A 14,876-nucleotide genomic window follows, 5' to 3' on the forward strand; every position below is an offset into this window, starting at 1 on the left:
GTCTCAGATCTCGCTCCTCCTTCCAATTCCTTTTGTGCGACAATGGCGGCCAGCACCACAACCCCAACCGCCACAACAAGGCCGTTTTTCACAATGAATCCGACAACAACAGAGCACGACTTTCGCTTCCCGCGCAGGCCAGGTGACTCCATGGCCGGCACCGGACTTGGAGCCGCCGCCATGTCATCGATGCCCTCTGCCAACAACCACCAGCACCACCCCATGAGCGCATTCAACCACCACAATGCTGCCAATGCCCGTGGCCGTGATGGCTTCGGCCGCCCTAATAACAGCATCAACGGCTTTACGGCCAACATCAACCACCAGCAGAGCAGTAGTAACAATAACAGCATGAACAACATGAACAACACCAGTAGAAACATCGGACATGCCACCAGTGACCACCGCAACCAGCCGGCGTCCAGCGGCGGCGCAGCCTATGATCTGCTCCGCTCATCCGCTTTCCCGCCTTTTCAGGACGGCCTGGCTGGCATGACCCAGAGCCCAGACGAGATGCAGAAACAGGACCCGCTGGCTACCCAGGTCTGGAAGTACTTTGCTAAGACCAAGCTGGCCCTGCCCAACCAGGAGCGCATGGAGAACTTGACTTGGCGAATGATGGCCAAGCCGCTGCAGGCCTATCGTAGGCAAATGGAGACAGACCGGTAAGTGAAAGAGAGAGAGAGAGATTCTTAGAAGAAGACATCGTGTGTTGTTCCCTCGAGCGTCTGGCCAGCAAGCTAATTATAATTGCATGTGTTGTAAAAAAGGGCACCCCGTTTCTCGGAAACAGCCCCTCAAAAATCGACAAGCGGCATCGCGCAATTGCGCAAGTCCTCGGAGCAGACCCAATCCCAGGGGTCTGACCTCATGAACCTGGACGATTTCATCAACGGCGAAAACATGGGCACGCCAGCTGGCATGTCTCTTGCGCCTTCACCCGAAACATCCTCCAAGATGGCTGACGATAGAGCTGCTCACCACTCCACGGCTTCAGCTATCCCTATCAAGGCTCGCAACAAGGACCAACATCAGCACATGATTCCTCAGTCTGTCCCCGCGGCCTTGCACCACCCAAGGATGCAGACCGAATTTGGCTATCTCCCTCGACACCTTCGAAAAACCAGCATCGACGAGACGAGCAAACGCGTGAGTAGCTTTCTTATCAGTTCCGCCTGCTGATCTGGTGTAATCTGGTCTGATACAATTATCCTTCTGTCTAGAACCTGAACCGAAAACGCCCTGCCGATTTCTCTCCTCACGTCTCCGCCGTGACACCCAACTACGCAGCTAACGGCCTTGACGCCGATAATGATCTCCATGATTACTCGCTTGATCATACGAGCCATGGCGGCATGCAGCAGCAAACCGCCCATTCTTCGGTTCCCTACGCTCTCGATACCGTCAACCTCGATGCCGACCCTTTTATCACCTCTGCCGGTCCCTTCCAGCAGAACTTCTCCTTCTCGCCGTCCACGTCGCCGATGGTTAGCCACGATCCATTCACGACCATGTTTGGCCCCAACAACTCTTCCTTACACACTGGGCCTATCAATAGCAACAACTTCTACTCGCCACCGGCTTCCGCTTTCCAGTCGACTGCCTCTACACCTCACCCCATGAACGAAGGGGGCGATAACTTCTACTTCGGTGTAGACATGCGCCAGGCTCGCCAGCAGCCTTATCGGGCAGGAAATCATGGCATGGGCAACACTATGGCTCACCAGTTCCCCTATGGCGCAAACGGAAACATAATGTTCCCGGCGACCTCGGCCGGCCCTGACCCGACACCCTCCTTTACGGCCCCGACCTCATTTAGCAGTCATATCGACCCCACCCAAGTGTTTCACAACGAACAGCCGGTCCGATCACCCGGCATTAATCTCTTGCAGGACAGCTTGTTCACGTTCGGCGCGGAATCGGATGGAGACGAGGAGGAAGGTGGCGCATTTGCTGATCGCAACCTCTCGATTTCTCATGACTTCTCTTCTCAGGGCATGGAGGAACCTGCATTTGATTCGTCGTCTATGGGATGGGACCCAACTCTACCTGGAAACTTCAGCACGCAGGCTGCGAGGTATCCTGGTGGCCCGCCAAGGAAACAGGTTACGATTGGCGCTACAACAACCGATTATGTTGATAACACTGGGGAATGGGATGGAAACGGTCTTCCCAGGTCTCAGTCGCAGTCATTCCGTCAGAACGACCCGCGGAAAGGGAAAATGCCTAGGACGGCATCGACCCCGGGTCTGTCTGCCAGAGCCAACCCGTTCGAGAGGCTTGCCCAGTCTACCTTCAACTCGCCGCCAGCCGACGCTGGTCGTTCGTCTGGTCTTTCCTCGGTACCGGCTAGCCGGCCTTCATCCCCTCCTCCCGGAGCGAAACAGGGCTCGACGACGAACTTGCAGGGCGCGGCTGGAAACTCGGCAGAGACCCCAACAACTTGCACCAACTGCTTCACCCAGACGACCCCCTTGTGGCGCCGTAACCCGGATGGACAGCCCCTTTGCAACGCTTGTGGCTTGTTCTTGAAGCTACATGGTGTCGTGAGACCACTTAGTTTGAAGACCGATGTCATTAAGAAGCGGAATCGCGGTTCGGGAGCGAGCTTGCCTGTAGGCGGTACAAGCACACGGTCCAAGAAGAGCGCGAGCATGAGCGCAGCGGCTCGGAAGAACTCGACCTTGTCTGTTACCTCCAACGCGAACAACCAGCCAGCCGCCCAAGTGGCGACACCGCTGGCTCAGCAGAACCGTGCCAGTAGCGTCAACCACGAGAGCGAGAGCCCCGCGAGTGGCCCCGCTTCCGGTGGTAACACTGCGGGTAGTACCCCCACGAGTTACCACGGAAGCGCAGGCTCTTCGAGTGGTGTTACTGGGAAGAATGTGATACCCATCGCGTCCGCGCCCCCCAAGGCTGCGCCCGGACCTGGAGCGGGCTCTATGTCACGTCGCGATACAATTAGCTCGAAACGCCAGAGGCGCCATAGCAAGAGCGCTGGAAGCGATCAGCCTGTCAGCGCCGGAGCTGTTAGCAGCAGCGGAATGGACGTCGATAGTCCCGCCAACTCGACGGGATCTAATGAAACAATGCCCACCTTCAACCCCGGTGGTGCATTTTCTTCGCTTCCCCCAACGACTCAGGCCAGCCTTGGTTTTGGCAATGGATACATCAACACCTCTCGTCCTATGGTTGGAACTGGTGGCATGATGGGAATGCCGAACGGCCAGGCTGGCCAGATGGGCCAGATGGGCGGCAGCAGTGGGTCTGGCAGTGGCCCTTCTCGTCATGGAGCCGAGTGGGAATGGCTCACCATGAGTCTCTAATGTGGAGGCTACGATACATGCGACATTGTCTTATGGATTATTTTGATGACAATTTTTCTCGCGATATATTTTTGTTTTGGATGGTATTCCCTTGGTGGTTTCTTTATTATGGATTTTTCGTCTTTGAATGTTGCAGCAAACGGGGGCTTTGGAATTCACACAAGGCAATGGGGCATTATGGTGTGGCAATGGCATAGACAGGTCTTGATTTTTGTTTTTACTCTGGCCGGGGGAAACGGTACGGTTGTTTCAGCTGTCGTGTTTCGAACGACAGCTTTTCTGAGCATTTCCTCTCACGCACATCTCATTTCTTGGGACGCTAAGGATTGATAGAGGAAGGAGGCGGATTGTTGATGATGGGACGAGAGGCCCAGCAGGGGCGGGGGAAACACGATAAAGGCTGGGAATGCGCTCCAGCATTCTCCATCAATTTGATGACAATGTTGAGAAGACGCAGGAACACGAGAAAAACAACATTGCCAGCAATTGTCTGCCAGGAAATCCAGCTTGCCAACAATGAAGCGTTGTAGGGGGATACCCGGCTATTTTCAGCGAAGACGAACGCGCTCACAGCGGAAGATAAACGATAAAGCAATGCAACTTCGGGAGGAAACATACATTTGCTTTGGGCGTTTGCTGTCAGAGAGAAGAAGAGGAAGGAAGGAGATGAGATGATGAGGATGGGACTTGATTGAACGAGCCTCTCTACTATACAACCGATCCACTGACGACACTGGCTTGACGCTCTCGCTGATGTGGATGGCCGGGCCGGATTTTCAAGTCTCGCACGTTCATGCTTTTTGTCCATATACGAGAAAGATGATGATACCCGCAATTCTTTTTCTTGTTGTTATACACTTGGCTCATTTCTGGCTGGATTGCTGTTTATGATAGGTAGATACCACCAATCGAGAATATCGTACAAACCTGATGTCGCTTCTGTGATGAATACTGCTTGGTTATATATGCAACACAAAAAGGATGACGGTTAATGAAGCGTCAAAAAGTTCTCATACCGACACTGTAATGACGAACCCAAGACAGCAAATCTACACTCTAGTGCTCGTTTGTACACACGCCTAGTACGGTGGACGAAATCTATCCGGAACTGTCCCAAAGCCCTTAAGGGCAATACGAAATGGCTAGGTACGAATCGGGAAGGCATCAGTGACATTGATTATAGGATATTGAAATTGCGAAAAGACATATTCAAGATACGATTACGCCTTAGATGTGGAACAAAACGAATGAATCAGTTAGATACATAAAAACGTCTAGAGGCGGGAAGATTGACCAGAGGTCTCTAACTAAGTAAGAAACAAACAAACCCGTATCGAGCTGACTGTATGTGCAAGAGTAATATGTATGACGATTTAAGATTTCTGACAATAACAGAAACTTCGTAGTAAAAATGCTAGGTACAGTATCTTATGCTTCAACATGATAGATAGATGCCCACCCCAGACCCGTCTAAGATGCCATGCCACCTCGTCCGTATTCTTCCCCTAGATGAACCAACCGCGACCGAAACCGAAACCATGCAAACCGTTCATTTTCAAACCGCGAAATCATGCACCGAAATATGAGAAAACGTAAAACCGTAGAAGCGTAAAAGTACATACAATGTACATCGACAAAAGTAATGTTCATAATACCGTGAATACGTGAGGTGAGACACATGAGGTTTGCTCAAATCCTCTCCACCTCCCAAAATAATTCACTCCATCCCTTCCCAGTCATCAACTTCTTCCACTCGAACCCCCTTGATCCACCATCGTTGATTCTTCCATTACCCGCAGCCACTGCAGCCACACTCACACCCTTCCCATTCGCCATCTTCCCATTCCCATCCCCATCCCGTCCAGAAACAAGCACCCTGCGAACCAGCAAAAGACCCACCATCCCCACTCCAAAAGCAACACCAACAAACACCACCAGTCCCCAGAATTTTCCATGGCAAGCAGACACGAGGTTCGACCCGATCGGGATGCCGGCTATACTTACCATGCTAACAAGGGTATAAAGCGTGCCAAAATATTGGCCGAACTGGCTCCCGTAGACCCCGTTAGAGGAGGAGGAGGGGAGCATAGGGGAAACCAGAACAGGTTCTAATCCCAGGACGGCACCGCTGGAGAGACCGAAGAGGACGGTGAAAGTGGTGAAGCGACTGGAAGACATTCCTGTGCGTCCGGGGTGGAGAGTGGGTGGGAGTAGGATTGCTAGGAGGGAGAGGGTGGCGAGGAGGGAAAGGAGGATGGCTGTGTTGAAGGGTCCTAGTTCTAGGCCGGAGAAGAAGACTCTCCTCGGTTTCCTCTGTTTTTTGCCCGCCTTCGAGGGGTGGTTCAGGTTGTTGGGAGGAAGGGAAGAGGGAGAGGTGAAAGGAAATCCGGCAGCCAAGAAGCCAGCGAGCAAGCGGCCAGCGATGGAAGAGATGTTCACCACGAGGGTAGTGGTGCGGAAGGTGATACTTTGCGAGTAACCTTGGGAATAAAGGGCGGTGGCGGAGAGGTAAGTGGTTGTTGTGTAGATTGAGAGGTGGATCAGGAAAAGAGAGAGGAAGAGGAGGGTGTAAGACTTGGAAAAGAAGAAGGGGGTGAGGGAGGGGTGGAAGCTGCTGCTCGTGGGCTTTGCCATTGGCATTGGTAAAGCGGTCTTTGTTGATAATGATGCGGAGGGACCGCCGACCATGGGGGTGGTAGAATTTGCAGAGGCGGTGGAGGCGGTAGAGGCGGTAGAGGTCGAGGAAGCTGATGAGCCAGGTGGCGATAGCGTATGCGATTTCTTGGCCGAAGAAGCTGAAGTAGGCGAGGTCGGCACCGAAGGAGCTGGTTCCCGACGAACGGAAGAAGGAGGAGAGCGAATTAGGAAGTTGGCGATTACGGCCAGGAAGAAGCAGATCAGTCCGAGGGTGCGGATCGTCCATGACCAGCTGACTTCGTGGAAGAGGTTGCGAGTGGCATAAGGGAAGACGATGCCGGCTGTGGGACCCGCGGTGGTGGTGAGGCTAGTTGCGAAGGCGTAGGATCGCGGAGAGCGGCCGAAGAATTGGTGGATGGTTACGAGAGAGGGGATGAAGAGGAAGGTGGAGGTTAGGCCGGAGAGGATCCCGAAGGCGAGGAGGATGGCCCATGTTTCTGTTCCAAGATTAGCTTCAGTTCACTTGTCATCGTTCATACCATCCCTTTTCCCGTTTTACGTTCTTTTTTTCTTCCTTTCGTACTTCCAATCTCTTTCTTTCTGTCTTTCTCTTCCTATCCATCCACCAGAAAACGAACGAAAGGAAAGAAACTTACCACTCCTGCAAGCCAGCACAACCATCCCGACCCCCAAAAACACCGTCCCGCTCAAAACCAAATACCTCGCCCCAAACCGATCCGACAACGGACCGACATACATCCCCAACCCCAAGCTAACCACAAAGTAGAGTGAGAACACCCAAGCAAACGTGCCCTCGCTTATACTCGCCACTTGCTCGTTGGCATCCCCAGACACGTAGTTCTGACATATCGACAGCACTGTCAGGAGACCAAACGACGAGAAAATGGCCAGCCAGGCACCGAGAACGGTGAGCCAGGAGCGGAGGGCATATTTCCCCGTGCTTGTGTCGGTGACTGTAGCGAAGGAGTCGTCTTCTGAAGAGGTAGTGGCATGGTAGGACGGGCCTACCACACCGGGAGTTAGAGGGGTAAGGGAGTCGATGGAAGTGTGCTGGTTTTCGTTTGAAGATCGACTGTTGCTGTCGTCGTGGCCGCCACCTAGCAGTGGGACGCCTTGTGCTTTTCGTGAAGCGGCGGTTTCTGGCATTTTGGGTTTGGTATCTGGGTTTGATGGATTCGTGGTTGGTGGGGGCTTTGTTATAGTTTGATAGTCTGTTGTTGGTGTCGGTACTGCTGGCTTGAGGACAGGACCGTCGTCGTCGAATGTCCGACCGGGGCCGGTCTCAGTGTTGACGTTAACGTCCGCCGCGCCTGGTAGGCGACGAGGGAAGGAACTATTCGTCATGATGCGGTGATGAGTATCTGATGATGTTTCTCGACAAGACAAAAGGAGGAGGGAAAAAAAAGGCTGTAAATGCCTCCCTTTTCCCGAAGTCTTTACTCGAGGGAGAAGAACCAAATAATGAAACACCTTTGGACGGAAACGAAACGGGAAGGGTGGTTACCTGTCGCAACACAACGGAACGAGAGATCAAATATGGGCTTTTTGTTTGCTCTTTATCAAGTAGCTTTCAAGGAAAAAAGGTCTCCACAGTATCGTCACTGACGCACAGGGTGATCGGCAAAGATAGAGGAATAAAAAGCCCAAAAGCTTATATGCGCCCACTTCTGCTAGTGTAGTCCCGTCGGTTCGTGAAGATCGTGAAAAAATGAATGTCTGATGTAAGACCGTGTGCACATGTGGACTCACATCGTTGTCAATTAACAATGCCGCCCTTTGGACCCCCTGTAAGTTGGTTCTTGGACTGTGAGCCTAAAGCTTATTTGGACAAGGTGAGACAGAGCTAAAGGCTCTAGGGGTGCAAATCACTGCTACACCAGTGGGTGACTCAAATAAACGCACAACCGGTCATTTCCCCGCAAAACATGTACTTTTCACGTCCCAAGGCGACAACACCACCAACTTTTTGGTAATCTGTAGATTCAGCGTATTGAGCAAATTATCTCACCACTAAAAGGAATATTCTTATTTGTATTTTGCTTAAAAATGGGTGAGTTGCATCGTATATGCTTGGTAGAAAATGGGAAACCCGATTTCTCATCTACTGTAGCCCCCTGTAAGCCCGCTATAAGTAATTTGACAACCTCACTCTCAAATGGAAACCACCCTCCTTCTACCAATAATGGCCAAAACTCTTCAAGACTCTCATGATCTTTGAAGTCTATTAAGAGTTCCAATGCCTAAGAGTTGCATTCGGTTTAGAGGATAGTAAGGTGGTTGAATCACGGAGTGGCGGAGATAACTTTTTGGTGGGCTTTGCAGGGGAATTTCCGAGTTGTGTGTTTTTAAGTGTTACCCACTGTACGTATGAGGTGCTTAGGGAGATGGGTCTAGATCTTAGCCACAATATTAGCTCCTCTGGCATTTGCAGACAGTTTGCCAACGATGGAACGATCCCTAAGCTCCAATCCATCTGTCCGTTCGAATAGCTTCTTCCCGTCCCCGCATTCTTTCATTGCTACTCCAGAAAGGGTCACCAAGTCACATCTGTGTCACCAACCGTCGCATAATCAATATTACTACCGTCCGTGGTCCAGTGGCGCTGGCAGATGCCAACGGTTCCGTTCCCGTCATCCTGCGCCTGTTTGACAGATACTACACTACTCAAAGAGTGATTGGCGGCGTGGTGAGCCCTTGCAGAAGTCGACGGTCGGCTGCGGGGATAAAGGCTAAAAACCTCGCTGAACATCTCGGGCTTTCGGTCAGGCTGTCCTCCTCACTTGACTCCATCTGTGTCTGTTGGCGCGATGCCCCAAAGTCGCGTTATGGTGGCTTTGCCGTCAAGCAGAAGACTGATGATGTCGGACGGCCCTAAATCACCAGCGGGGTATCGTAGAACACGAGATCACCAGCGGTTCAATATCTCCGCACCTAGGCTTCATCGACAACGAAACTAGGGCTTGCCGACTAAGTCCAGCGGGTACCGTGCAGCAGGAACCATTGGGAAAATTCAGTCCAGGCACCAGTGGTGGCCCAATTTACCCGGGTTGTGTTCTCCTGTAACGCCTTGCCGAAATGCCTAGGCCGCTGCCTTAAAGGTGTTCTTTCTCCACGGCAAGGGCAGAACAACGGAAATCGGCACTGTCCGTTCCCTTCTATTGCTGAAACCAACAAGCTAATTCATGCCGAGAACGAGGTTTATAAGGTTATTCGGCGAAGCGTGTTTTGCATCAGCTGTTGCTGACAACGTAGTGAGGCGAAGCACATAAGTCTCGACTCTAGAATGCCAAGGCGGAGCTTGTACCAGCAGCTTGGTTAGCCATGAGGTTCTCGACAGTCGTTGTCGCATCGCCAAGGCCATTACCAAGTTTAATATGACAGCAGAGGGACTAAGGCCTACTCACAGGGTGGCTTGGGAAACACGTGCTGAAGCGCATGATCTGATGTGTAGGTATGATGTCGATTGATGAACCATAAGATGCCAGACTCCTATTCGCCCTCGGAAAGGCTTTTCGATGCGCCATCTTCTAGTCTTCTTCCGCCTCTTCCACGGTAACTCCCCGTGGACCAGCGTTCTGGTCGGCTTCCAGTCCGTGAGTCAACTGACCTGCTGGCTGGGAGGTCTTCAGGTAACCGGCCCTCTCGAGTTCGTCGGCTTCTTCTGGTTCCATGAGACCTCCCTTGCCCTTACCCTTCTCCAGCTTCAGCAGGACATTGGTCGGTACAAATGCGCTGACGGCCTCCTTTTTAAGGTCGCGGACCATAGGCTTGGCTTCGTACACAGTCTTGACCTCGACCACCGGTGCCTTTGGCTTCTCGGTCTTCTGGTCTTCCTGTTCGTGCTGATGTCCTCTGCCTTCGCCTACAGGCTCGTGGTTCGCATTCGCAGCCCGCTTTGCCCTGCGCTTGGCGAACCACTCGTCTAGAACCTCCCTGGGAATAGGTGGGGGAGTGTCGCGCGGCATCGGTATTCTCTTGACATCTTCGGGCACGTCGCTGTCGCTGGACTCTTCGTCTTCCCGTCGTCGCTTTCCGAGGGCTCCATCGCGTCGTGGACCGTGACCGAAGGTGGGCGCCTTGTCACCTAATGCCTCTCTGGCCTTCTTGACAGCCTTGAGATCCTTTTCGAGGGCCTCGAGGACCTGTTCTTCATGGGAGGTGAGCTTGCCTCCCTTTTCTTCCTTATTCTTTTTTAGGTCGTCGATCTGCTGTTGGATCTTTTCGGGATTTCGTCTCGCGAGCTGTTCATTTCGCTTTGCTTGCTGCTGCGCCTTTCCTGTGTGATTGTGGGTTTGTTGTTAGTATATCGCTTGCGTGTAGGATCCAAATGTCGCCTTGGCGTGGGTGAAGATGGGAGAGAGAGAGTCGAGTGTTGGACTTACCCTTTTTTATTTCCTTGGCCTTGTCAGCTTTGCGCTGGGCTTGGACGGGGTTATAGTTTTTCTCCTTGGGCATTGCGGCGGTGATGTGTGTGTGTGTTGTTTATATCGATGTGTTGGGTTGGGTGGTTCTTGTGGTGTAGCCGGTATGTACCTGGTCTCCAATGGTGATGGCGCAAAAAGATGGACAAGACGGATCGTGGCACCGCAATTTAACGAATGGAGCTTTCTGGAGCGGAATGACGCGTTAGTGCACGGCTGCCAAGAACATTTCAGCGCGGTCCAAGGAGTCGCGGTCGAAAATCCGGTCTGGCAGCCCCTTCCGGCCCCCTTCTGACCCCGCGATTTGGGGCCATTGGGGAGCCACTGGGGAGCCACTGGGAGCCATTGGCACCAAAGGGCCACTGTACCGCACCCACTTACTGCCACTGACACCCAATTCCCTGGCTCTTTGGTGCCCGGTGAATGGCCGTTGCCGGGGTTTCTGCTGCGACTGCCATCCGCTTGTTGATATTTGCCCCGCCTTTTTTTCCCTTCGCTCCTCTCCCGCTCCTGCCCATCCATCCGCGCCTGCCCAATTGCCAGGGAGAACTTGTCTCAGCATTGCTGCACTTGCCCGTCGCCATTGCTTGTTTTCCATGAAGGAATTGCATGATTTAATTTTCGATTTCTGCTGGCGACCAAGACCCGTTTCTGTCCTCTGACAACAACAAACCGAACTCTTAACGGCAGCTGTCCCTTTTTTGCAACACCACGGACACGGCATCGCGACCAGCTCACTCTCCCATAATTTGTACACAGCACATACTTCTACAACATACCAAGACCAGCAACTACAAGCACACCCCCCCCCGCCATTCCAATATCGCGACCCCATCTCTCAGCTTGTTTTCAGCTGTCTCTTGCAGTCCCCCATACCCACCTGGGATCAGACATTACCTTGGACTGCTTTATTGTTGCATTTGGCAGCTCAGCATTCTGATCATCCATTTATCCTCCTGCATCATCTATCCAAGCTTTCCCACCGCGTCCCTGCTTCGCTTATCTTGCCTTGCAGCCGCGCGGACAGTACCGATACCGACAGGAGACGACTCCAGCACACCGACTGCTTGACTGACTCCGACTCGCTATCCATCCCCACGGTGTTCCCCTGTACCGCTGCCTGTACTGCAGGTGGAGGCTGAGATCGCCCAAGCAAGTCAGCCCTACCTTGTTCCGTTTCTGGGACTTTGGCATCCGTGCCCGTGTCCGCCCAGGACAGCACATTCTCTACACCACCTCAGGAGTTACTCTCCCCTTAATACTCGACCCTGGTGCTATCTGGCATAGCTTTCAGTCATGTCGAGCTACATAACAAACTTCTTCCCCAGCGGCGGAAAGCAGGATGGGACTAGGCCGCAGACTCCCTTGAAGTCGGGCACCTCGAGCTTCGTCAACCCCGTCAGCACACCCCAGGGGAGTCCCAGCAAGAGGACGCTCCCTCCTGGCGCCAATGAGCTACCTGCTGCGTTTGAGTCTATGAAGCTTTCAACGCCCACCAAGCTCGCGACGTCATCCAAGCTTGGGACCTCGTCCAAGCTCGGGACACCCAGTGCCCTCGACAGTCCCATCAAGCTCGGCCGTCCCCAGAGTGTGGCCACACCCCTATCCCCTGGAAAGAGCAACCTCAAAGACGTGGAGGATGATACCTTTGAGGACCTCACGGGCAATGGCAGTGTTGTTAGTGTCATCCACAAGCAGGTGGACAAGAGCTTGCCGAAACCATACCCTATGCCGCCCACTCCCAGGAGAAAGGAAAGGGAACAGAACCAGGAGAACACACCACCAGCGACCCGGGATCCCCGCGACCCCCGTGACCCTTCCAGTGAGCCAACATATCAGGGAAATCAGCGCAGCCATGCTGCCCTCTCCCGGCAGGAACTGTACCAGACCAGGGAGCGCGCCTCGCCCACAGTCAAGAGATTTAACACGTCAAGAGGACTTACTCCCGAGGAGCGCGAACTACTAAACAAGCCCAACGTCAAGCGATTGGTCAATGTGACCCAGCTGTGTAAGGACTCTGTCATCATGTTGCTCTCGCTAGTGCTAACTGTTGATAGACTTTCTCGATTACTACTTTGACTTGCTCACCTATGTTGGACAACGGCAAAACCGCCTGAATGCCTTCAAGGCCGAATTTCCTCCACCACCCGAGACCGATGAGGAGACGTACAAGCAGATGTGGCACAAGTACGCTGGTCGGGAACGTGCTAATCTCCGCAAGCGACGAGTGAGACTGCGCCAGGGCGACTTCCAGATCCTCACCCAGGTCGGCCAAGGTGGATACGGACAGGTCTTTTTGGCCCAGAAGAAGGACACCAAGGAGGTTTGCGCGCTCAAGGTGATGAGCAAGAAGCTGCTGTTCAAGCTGGATGAGGTGCGCCACGTGTTGACGGAGCGAGACATCTTGACAACCGCCAAGAGCGATTGGCTGGTGCGCTTGCTGTACTCCTTCCAAGATGACAAGAACATTTATCTTGCCATGGAGTACGTTCCTGGAGGCGATTTCCGTACGCTGCTGAACAATACTGGCGTTCTCTCGAACCGGCACGCTCGTTTCTACATCGCCGAGATGTTTTGCGCTGTTGATGCTCTTCACCAGCTGGGTTACATTCATCGCGATCTCAAGCCCGAAAACTTCTTGGTCGACTCGACTGGCCATGTCAAGCTTACCGACTTCGGTCTTGCGGCTGGTTTCCTTGCCCCTGCCAAGATCGAGTCGATGAGGATTCGTTTGGAGAAGGCATCTGAGACCTCGGTGCCGTTTGGCAAGCCAATGGACCAGCGAACCGTTGCCGAGAGAAGAGAGGGCTACCGGACAATGCGTGATCGGGATACCAACTACGCCAAGTCGATTGTTGGATCTCCAGATTACATGGCGCCTGAGGTGCTGAGGGGCGAGGAGTACGATTATACTGTCGATTACTGGAGTTTGGGTTGTATGCTGTTTGAGGCTCTGACAGGTTTCCCGCCTTTTGCTGGATCTACCGCAGACGAGACTTGGCGCAACCTCAAGCACTGGAAGGAGGTCCTCAAGCGTCCGGTCTGGGAAGATCCCAACTACTTCCTCAGCAACCGGACATGGAGCTTCATCACGACGTAAGTACATTGTGATATCAACATGTGGAGTGTATATGCTAACCAGGTTACAGTTGCATCAACTCCCGATCGCGCCGCTTCAACAACATTAAGGATATCTATGCGCACCATTACTTTGCCGAGGTCGACTGGGCCATTCTGCGCGAGACTAAGGCTCCGTTCGTGCCCGAGCTGGACTCGGAAACCGATGCCGGCTACTTTGACGACTTCAGCAACGAGGCCGACATGGCCAAATACAAGGAGGTGCATGAGAAGCAGCAAGCGCTCGAGGGCTTGGCTGAGCGTGGCGAGGAGATGAACAAGGCCTTGTTCGTCGGATTCACGTTCCGTCACCGCAAGCCGGCGACAGATGATGGCGCGAGTCCCAGGAAGCCAATTCCGTTCGAGGACAGCAACACTTTTGGTACGATGCTGTAGAGCCAGCAGCGGCAACACCAACAGGAGGATGAGTGGCAGGAGCCATCATCACAGATATCGTTTCAGCACGACGAGGGCGAGAGTGTTTTGGTTTGTGGAAATTGCGGTACAGATACATGGGATGGTCGATACCCGTTGTCGAGTGATATGGAAAGCCCTTCGCGTCGGTCTCGGTGGACCAAGGCAGATCGTCAACAGATGTATGCAGGGAGAGCATACGACTTATTGTGATGGCGGCGAGCGTTGGCTGCGCGTTGACACAGAAGCGATGGATTTTGTCAAGAGTATCAAGGGAGGCTTAGGAGGGAGGAGATATCACCCATGTTCTCGGGTTTGCTGGGACGCGTAAGGGGAGTTATCGCCGTTATCTGGCTTACAAAGGAAGAAAGAGAGCATAGCAAGCAAGCAAATGATAGGTAGTAGAGTATGGAGTATTGTGGCAATGAAGAGCCTCCAGTTACAAGGCTGAATGCACTTGTGACACGACTTAGCGTAGGCTCAAGAGTTGGTAGGACAATAATGGACCGCGTCACCAGACGTCTGTCAGGGTAGAGCTGAAACAATAATTCGGAGACATGGGATGCTGCAAGTAAGCTCCCAGCGTTTCCCAAAATGGCATTGGTGCCAGGAGGGCGGCGAGGTTGGACTCTCGGGACCGGGCCGTTGGAGTCGTCGTCAGCGCTCTCGGTGTAGCTGCTGTATTCCGGCCGGTTGGTTGGGGAGAGGAGGGAAGTTGAAATACAGGCCCCATCCGATATCGGGATCTGAGCTTGTCGATAGACGGAACCCTGCGGAGATCCAGGCAATTCAGGCGCTAACACGCTCCTCCTTCAGGGGCCTTTCAGCCCTATTACGTGATGGCTGTGGACTCTTGCTCCAGGTAAAACCTCCTCCACTATCAACCGCATACGCATCAACAAACAAAACATACCTAGCCAACTTCTCCTTGAGACCGCCG

General features: G+C 53.1%; 4 protein-coding genes across 4 annotated transcripts; 2 read left to right on the forward strand and 2 right to left on the reverse strand.

The window, feature by feature from the left end:
• Window positions 1-4,222, forward strand: SMAC4_05227 (uncharacterized protein). The gene is made up of 3 exons (XM_066090250.1): window positions 1-665; window positions 771-1,149; window positions 1,224-4,222. Exons 1-3 carry the CDS (start codon window positions 43-45, stop codon window positions 3,324-3,326), a joined length of 3,105 nt encoding a protein of 1,034 aa, XP_065945484.1. The 5' UTR covers window positions 1-42; the 3' UTR covers window positions 3,327-4,222.
• Window positions 4,223-4,607: 385 nt separating this feature from the next.
• On the reverse strand, window positions 4,608-7,491 carry SMAC4_05228 (uncharacterized protein). Its single transcript, XM_003346981.2, has 2 exons — window positions 6,713-7,491; window positions 4,608-6,460 (listed from the first exon to the last, which is right to left on the reverse strand). Exons 1-2 carry the CDS (start codon window positions 7,326-7,328, stop codon window positions 5,016-5,018), a joined length of 2,061 nt encoding a protein of 686 aa, XP_003347029.1. The 5' UTR covers window positions 7,329-7,491; the 3' UTR covers window positions 4,608-5,015.
• A 445-nt stretch (window positions 7,492-7,936) lies between these two features.
• On the reverse strand, window positions 7,937-10,699 carry SMAC4_05229 (uncharacterized protein). Its single transcript, XM_003346982.2, has 3 exons — window positions 10,367-10,699; window positions 9,389-10,260; window positions 7,937-9,281 (listed from the first exon to the last, which is right to left on the reverse strand). Exons 1-2 carry the CDS (start codon window positions 10,437-10,439, stop codon window positions 9,512-9,514), a joined length of 822 nt encoding a protein of 273 aa, XP_003347030.1. The 5' UTR covers window positions 10,440-10,699; the 3' UTR covers window positions 7,937-9,281; window positions 9,389-9,511.
• A 143-nt stretch (window positions 10,700-10,842) lies between these two features.
• Window positions 10,843-14,496, forward strand: SMAC4_05230 (uncharacterized protein). Its single transcript, XM_003346983.2, has 3 exons — window positions 10,843-12,413; window positions 12,463-13,501; window positions 13,555-14,496. The coding sequence occupies exons 1-3, from the start codon at window positions 11,702-11,704 to the stop codon at window positions 13,916-13,918; spliced, it is 2,115 nt and encodes a 704-aa protein (XP_003347031.1). The 5' UTR covers window positions 10,843-11,701; the 3' UTR covers window positions 13,919-14,496.
• The last annotated feature ends 380 nt before the right edge of the window (window positions 14,497-14,876 follow it).

Source organism: Sordaria macrospora, chromosome 1 (assembly GCF_033870435.1).
Source record: "Sordaria macrospora chromosome 1, complete sequence".
Lineage (NCBI taxonomy): Eukaryota > Fungi > Ascomycota > Sordariomycetes > Sordariales > Sordariaceae > Sordaria > Sordaria macrospora.